The sequence below is a fragment of the Babylonia areolata genome, chromosome 9, assembly GCF_041734735.1.
Source record: "Babylonia areolata isolate BAREFJ2019XMU chromosome 9, ASM4173473v1, whole genome shotgun sequence".
In the NCBI taxonomy this organism is placed as follows: domain Eukaryota; kingdom Metazoa; phylum Mollusca; class Gastropoda; order Neogastropoda; family Buccinidae; genus Babylonia; species Babylonia areolata.
Genome location: NC_134884.1, coordinates 3,890,878 through 3,898,377, shown reverse-complemented (window position 1 = coordinate 3,898,377; position 7,500 = coordinate 3,890,878). Strand labels below are relative to the sequence as shown.

Genomic DNA, 7,500 nt, shown 5'->3' with positions numbered 1-7,500 from the left:
GGCGAAATGGTGAGAGAGGGGGAGGAAGACACGTAGCTCGCTGTTGGCTGTACGTGTTATTAAAAAACACACGCGCGAGCGACTGTCGGCTGTTTTCGACACAGAGAGCAGTTGCGAAGAGCAAGTGGATTTTTATTTTTGGTTGTACATGTGTGTATGTGTGTGTGTGTGCGTGTATTCGTGCGTGCTGTATGCTGAAAGGCTGTTGCTGATTTGCCACACAAAAGAAAAGGAAGGAATAAACGATTAAATAAGTTGTGGGGTGCACAAGGTAGACAGAAAGAGGAACACCTAAGTATTACCGGTATGGCTGCCAATGGACAACAACAGACATCGCGTCGCAAGGTAGCTCTCATCACGGGCATTACAGGACAGGTGGGTTGAGCGGTGTGTGAGTGTAGCTGTGGTTGAGTGGTGTGTGATCGTAGCTGTGGTTGAGTGATCGTAGCTGTGGTTGAGTGGTGTGTGATCGTAGCTGTGGTTGTGTGAGTGTAGCTGTGGTTGAGTGGTGTGTGATCGTAGCTGTGTTTGTGTGAGTGTAGCTGTGGTTGAGTGGTGTGTGAGTGTAGCTGTGATTGAGTGGTGTGTGAGTGTAGCTGTGATTGAGTGGTGTGTGATCGTAGCTGTGGTTGAGTGGTGTGTGATCGTAGCTGTGGTTGAGTGAGTGTAGCTGTGATTGAGTGGTGTGTGATCGTAGCTGTGGTTGAGTGGTGTGTGATCGTAGCTGTGGTTGAGTGAGTGCAGCTGTGGTTGAGTGGTGTGTGATCGTAGCTGTGGTTGAGTGGTGTGTGATCGTAGCTGTGGTTGAGTGGTGTGTGAGTGTAGCTGTGGTTGAGTGGTGTGTGAGTGTAGCTGTGGTTGAGTGGTGTGTGAGTGTAGCTGTGGTTGAGTGGTGTGTGAGTGTAGCTGTGGTTGAGTGAGTGTAGCTGTGGTTGAGTGGTGTGTGAGTGTAGCTGTGGTTGTGTGAGTGTAGCTGTGGTTGAGTGGTGTGTGATCGTAGCTGTGGTTGAGTGGTGTGTGATCGTAGCTGTGGTTGAGTGGTGTGTGATCGTAGCTGTGGTTGAGTGAGTGTAGCTGTGGTTGAGTGGTGTGTGATCGTAGCTGTGGTTGAGTGAGTGCAGCTGTGGTTGAGTGGTGTGTGATCGTAGCTGTGGTTGAGTGAGTGTAGCTGTGGTTGAGTGGTGTGTGAGTGTAGCTGTGGTTGTGTGAGTGTAGCTGTGGTTGAGTGGTGTGTGAGTGTAGCTGTGATTGAGTGGTGTGTGATCGTAGCTGTGGTTGAGTGGTGTGTGATCGTAGCTGTGGTTGAGTGGTGTGTGATCGTAGCTGTGGTTGTGTGAGTGTAGCTGTGGTTGAGTGGTGTGTGAGTGTAGCTGTGGTTGAGTGGTGTGTTGTGGTTGAGTGGTGTGTGATCGTAGCTGTGGTTGAGTGGTGTGTGATCGTAGCTGTGATTGAGTGGTGTGTGATCGTAGCTGTGGTTGAGTGAGTGTAGCTGTGGTTGAGTGGTGTGTGAGTGTAGCTGTGGTTGTGTGAGTGTAGCTGTGGTTGTGTGAGTGTAGCTGTGGTTGAGTGGTGTGTGATCGTAGCTGTGGTTGAGTGGTGTGTGATCGTAGCTGTGGTTGTGTGAGTGTAGCTGTGGTTGAGTGGTGTGTGATCGTAGCTGTGGTTGAGTGGTGTGTGATCGTAGCTGTGTTTGTGTGAGTGTAGCTGTGTTTGAGTGGTGTGTGATCGTAGCTGTGGTTGAGTGTTGTGTGAGTGTAGCTGTGGTTGAGTGAGTGTAGCTGTGGTTGAGTGGTGTGTGAGTGTAGCAGTGTAGCTGTGGTTGAGTGGTGTGTGAGTGTAGCTGTGTTTGAGTGGTGTGTGAGTGTAGCTGTGGTTGAGTGGTGTGTGATCGTAGCTGTGGTTGTGTGATCGTAGCTGTGGTTGAGTGGTGTGTGAGTGTAGCTATGGTTGTGTGAGTGTAGCTGTGGTTGAGTGGTGTGTGAGCCGTGATTCGAAACCAGCGCGCTCAGATTCTCTCGCTTCCTAGGCGGACGCGTTACCTCTAGGCCATCACTCCTCATTGGCAAGACGTGCGTCTTAACACAGAGCCCGGACATTCTCCCTACCCTCACTGGAAAATTCTTTTGAATGTATTTTTGACAATTTCAAGATGTTATCTGCTATTGCAGAAGGTTTGCTGCATAGTCCAATTGGACATTTGTTATAGTTGTTACAGCTGTTTGATGTTAGCGTTTCCTTCTATATTGTGCCTATGTCTCTTATTTTTTCCAATGCCCTGTATCTTTCCCAACCACACACACACACATACGCGCACACACACATACACACACATCATTGATCACCCTCTGCCCAATACCGTTCCCACCACCACGCTCCGTCCTCCACCCCCCCCCCCCCCCCACACACACACACACCTCCCCCCACATGCACACGCGCTCACACACACACACACACACACACACACACACACACACACACACACACACACACACACACTTAGAAGAGAGAGAGAAGCAGAAGTAGAAGACCGAAACGCAAGAACAACAAGATGACAGACAGAGAAGAAATACTTTTAGACAGACGTGTCAAAACTGAACTCAGAGAAACACGAAACAGGGCTGTAAAAAGGGCACTGGGCAGTTTGTTCCCTGTCAAGGACAGGATGTCTGCTGTAAGTCATTCATTTGTCGTTGTTGCTGGTCTTTAGAAGGTACAGGTCACTTGAATCCATCAAGCGAAACATCGTTTGGAGAATCGGTCAGCCGTTCCTTTACACCTTCCTGTGTCCCTGGGCACTCGGACTTTCACCTGTCCATCCAGGTGTGAACTGGTACCTGGTGTCGTCTGGGGCGGACGGGAGGGGGGTGGGGGGTTGGGAGGTAGGCTTGGGGGCGGGGAGGGGGGGAGGTAAAACGGTGTAACGGGCGTATTGGGCCCTCCCTACCTTTCCTATACCACGCCCTAGACACAGTGGGTGTGTATTTACCGCCTCTACTGACGGTCATAGAAAACTATAGGACCTGCAACCTGGTTTGTTTGGGGGGGGGGGGGGGGGGGGGGTTGTTGTTGTTTTTTCTTCAGCCAAGGCTATCCGAAAAGCAATTCAGCGGTTTGAAATACTGGTGGAAATACTATCTCGTACAGCAAAAACCTAAATGCTCAGCTTGACCATAACACAAGTGTTTGTTGTTTTTTTCTCGCCAGTCTAAGAAGAAGATAGCGAGTGTGTTGAAGAGGTGGGGTAATGGGGGGTGGGAGGGGGATGGCGGGTCTGGGGGGCGGAGAGAGGGTTATCAGGGGGTTGGGGTGGTTGGGTTGAGTGGGGTGGGAGGTGGGGGATGAATATGTGTGTATTCATGGGCATGTGGTGTGTGCCTGTGTGTGTGTGTGCGTGTGTGTGTGTGTGTGTGTGTGAGAGAGAGAGAGAGAGAGAGAGAGAGCAGTTTCTCTAGCATTCTATTTACTTGTATTTATTTATTTATAAGCCTTGTCTTCTTTGATTATCGCATAGATCCGCGTTGGCTGACTAATTAATGCTAATTAACCTTGACTGATTAATGCTAATTGCTCTAATTTGGATTATATGGGTGGCCGATCCGTATGTTGGCCTTTGACGGAGCGAGCGAACAAAAACTTGCCAGCTTGCCCTATCACTTGCCCATTTGACATTTTATTTTAGACAATACTTAATTATGTGAGAGGAAAAAAGTCACTCTCTTTGTAACTATGCAGTAAGCGTGAATTCGGAAATGTTGATGAAAGATGTAACGACTGGTTTGTGTTCAGATTTATTTTTCTTTTGATTCAAAGGAAAGAAATTTGTGGAGATGAAAACAACGACGATAACAACAACAGTGACGACAACAACAACAGTGACAACAAAACAAACAACACGTTAGCAATATTTATAAATTAATTCTGGCAAGTTGACCTTATTGGCTTTCTATTAATTTTTTTTCTTGTTCTTGTCCACACACACACTCTCTCTCTCTCTCTTTCTCTCTCTCTCTCTCTCTCTCTCTCTCTCTCTCTCTCTCTCTGTCTCTCTCGAATTTCGCATGCACACAGACTCTGTCTGTCTGTCTCCTCTCTCTCTCTCTCTCTGTGTCTCTCTCTGTCTCTATCGATCTGTCTATCTATCGATCCATCAATCTATCTATCTCACTCTCTCAATTGTTAACAAGGACAAATTAACATTGGTCCCCAAAGGCTGTCACGGCATTCTTCACCCGAAAGCGATCACCATTTATCTAACCCCAGCTGTTGCAAAGGAAATCGAAATACCTAAGTGGCGACTCGGTTATCTGAGCTACTTGAAGTGACGTTAATGTTAGGTCTGTTCTGCACCCGTCAGCTTGACTGCAAAACTCTTTATGTACAACAACAACACATTGTCAGCCACATTGCCAAACCCTTTATGTACAACAACAACACATTGTCAGCCACATTGCCAAACCCTTTATGTACAACAACAACACATTGTCACCATATTGGCAAACCCTTTATGTACAACAACAACACATTGTCAGCCACATTGCCAAACTCTTTATGTACAACAAAAACAACACATTGTCAGCCACATTGCCAAACCCTTTATGTACAACAACAACACATTGTCAACCACATTGGCAAACCCTTTATGTACAACAACACATTGTCAGCCACATTGCCAAACTCTTTCTGCACACCAACACACACTCACATAGCCAGCTGCTGACAATTACGCGCATGCGTCAATACACTTCAGCTGGCAGCACTGTGCTATCATAAGCAAAGAAGATTGTTCCGAATCTATTCGGGGATAACACACCCGCGCGCGCACAGAGAGAGAGAGAGAGAGAGAGAGAGAGTGTGTGTGTGTGTGTCTGTGCTTGCTTCATCTGTACTCACGTGCTCACGTCTCACACGACAGGACAGACGGAGTTACTGCACACAAGGGAACTCAGAGATGCGCTCAGAGAAAGATGCCACTTCGACCCAATTCGATTTGGGCATTTGGGCCAGTTCATTTACGGCCCAATTCTAATAGGCCCCAGTTCCAATAGGGTGCAGGTCTAATAGGGTCCAGTTCCAATAGGGTGCAGGTCTAATAGGGTCCAGTTCCAATAGGGTGCAGGTCCAATAGGAACCAGTTCCAGTGAGGTCCAGTTTCGAGAGGCCTTAATTCCTATCTTGTCCAATTCCAATAGGGCCAAGTTCCAACAGAGTTCAAGTCCAGTTCCAATAGGGTGCAGGTCTAATGGGACCCAGTTCTAATAAGGCCCAGTTTCAAGAGGCCATAATTTCTATCGTGTCCAATTCCAATAGAGCCCAGTTCCAATACGGTCCTGTTCCAATAAGGCCAAATTCCAGCAGGGCCCACTTCCAATTCGGCACACATACAACAGGGCCCAGTTTCCACAGTGCCCAGCCCTGTCCTCAAAGGTACTGAGACCTGATGGAATCAACTGTTCAAAAAGTGAACCCATTCCGTCCCACAACTTGACCCCGTCGGAACAGAACCTTTAGGGATCCATGTTGAGTGGAAATGCGTCTGGACATATCGTGAGAAGACAGAAAGGTCACATCGCCCCGACAGCCCTTCACTGGACACCAGAAGGTGCAGACACAAGACAGGAAGGTCACATCGCCCCGACAGCCCTTCATTGGACACCAGAAGGTGCAGACACAAGACAGGAAGGTCACATCACCTGGACAGCCCTTCACTGGACACCACAAGGCAAACAAGACAGGAAGGTCACATCACCTGGACAGCCCTTCACTGGACACCACAAGGTGCAGACACAAGACAGCAAGGTCACATCACCTGGACAGCCCTTCACTGGACACCACAAGGCAGACACAAGACAGGAAGGTCACATCACCTGGACAGCCCTTCACTGGACACCACAAGGTACAGACACAAGACAGGAAGGTCACATCACCTGGACAGCCCTTCACTGGACACCACAAGGTACAGACACAAGACAGGAAGGTCACACCACCCAGACAGCTCTTCACTGGACACCACAAGGCAGACACAAGACAGGAAGGTCACACCACACAGACAGCCCTTCACTGGACACGAGAAGGTACAGACACAAGCCAGGAAGGTCACATCACCTGGACAGCCATTCACTGGACACCACAAGGCACACACACAAGACAGCAAGGTCACATCGCCCGGACAGCCCTTCACTGGACACCACAAGGCAGACACAAGACAGGAAGGTCACATCACCAGGACAGCCCTTCACTGGACACCACAAGGCAGGCACAAGACAGGTCACATCACCCAGACAGCCCTTCACTGGACACCACAAGGCAGACACAAGACAGGAAGGTCACATCGCCCGGACAGCCCTTCACTGGACACCAGAAGGTACAGACACAAGACAGGAAGGTCACATCACCCAGACAGCCCTTCACTGGACACCACAAGGTACAGACACAAGACAGGAAGGTCACATCACCCGGACAGCCCTTCACTGGACACCACAAGGTACAGACACAAGACAGGAAGGTCACATCGCCCGGACAGCCCTTCACTGGACACCACAAGGCAGACACAAGACAGCAAGGTCACATCACCAGGACAGCCCTTCACTGGACACCAGAAGGTACAGACACAAGACAGGAAGGTCACATCACCCAGACAGTCTTTCTGTCAGGGAGCGAATTGCGCGATTTCTGATTTTTGTGTGCTTTCTGATTGGTCGGACTGGCAGAGTCAGAAGTTTGGATGTTCAGTGACGGGCGCCATAGCCGAATGGTTAAAGCGTTGGACTTTCGATCTGAGGGTCCCAGGTTCGAATCTCGGTGACGGCGCCTCGTGGGTGAGGGGTGGAGATTTTTACGTTCTCCCAGGTCAACACGAGTCTGTGCAGACCTGCCAGTGCCTGAACCCCCTTCGTGTGTATACGCAAGCATAAGATCAAATATGCACGTTAAAGATCCTGTAATCCATGTCAGCGTTCGGTGGGTTATGGAAACAAGAACATACCCAGCATGCACACCCCCGAAAGCGGAGTATGGCTGCCTACATGGCGGGGTAAAAACGGTCATACGCGTAAAAAGCCCACTCGCGTATATACGAGTGAACGTGGGTGTTGAAGCCCACGAACGCAGAAGAAGAAGAAGAAGAGGGATGTTCAGTGAACCCATTCCTGCCTCAATTTTTGTATGAGAGAAAGAGAGAGATGCGAGCATGAAATTTGTAGCGAGAATACTGTACGATGAAAGCAGGATGAATGTCTCTGGAATTTGAAGTGCCAGGCTGTTGAGCACCAGCAACCCTGCTTGTGTTATTTTGTTTAGCTGGCTCCCTCCTTAGGACGTGAAATGTAAGGTTTTGGTTCTCCGTCTGAGCTCGTCTTTCATATTTGAAAGTTGTGAAGTAGGTTAGGATTTGAACTGAATGAGAGAGCGTTAGGCCGGTGGTAAGAATGTATGTGTGATTATATCTGTTGTGGGAAGGAAGGGGGAGGGGGGGGTCGTCATTTCTGAATATCCGGAAGAATG

At 49.0% G+C, this 7,500-nt stretch overlaps 2 protein-coding genes across 3 annotated transcripts in view; both read left to right on the top strand.

The window, feature by feature from the left end:
• LOC143286014 (protein NDRG3-like) overlaps window positions 1-7,500 on the top strand; it is a 201,009-nt gene that overhangs the window by 51,095 nt on the left and 142,414 nt on the right. The gene's annotated exons all lie outside the window — the stretch shown is intronic.
• LOC143285687 (GDP-mannose 4,6 dehydratase-like) overlaps window positions 79-7,500 on the top strand; it is a 33,715-nt gene continuing 26,293 nt past the window's right edge. The window contains exon 1 of one of the 2 annotated variants that reach the window (XM_076593087.1): window positions 79-375. In XM_076593087.1, coding sequence (XP_076449202.1) covers window positions 307-375 — 69 coding nt within the window. In that variant the 5' untranslated portion in view covers window positions 79-306. The remainder of the gene's footprint in view (window positions 376-7,500) is intronic. The other variant, XM_076593088.1, reaches the window with a different exon arrangement.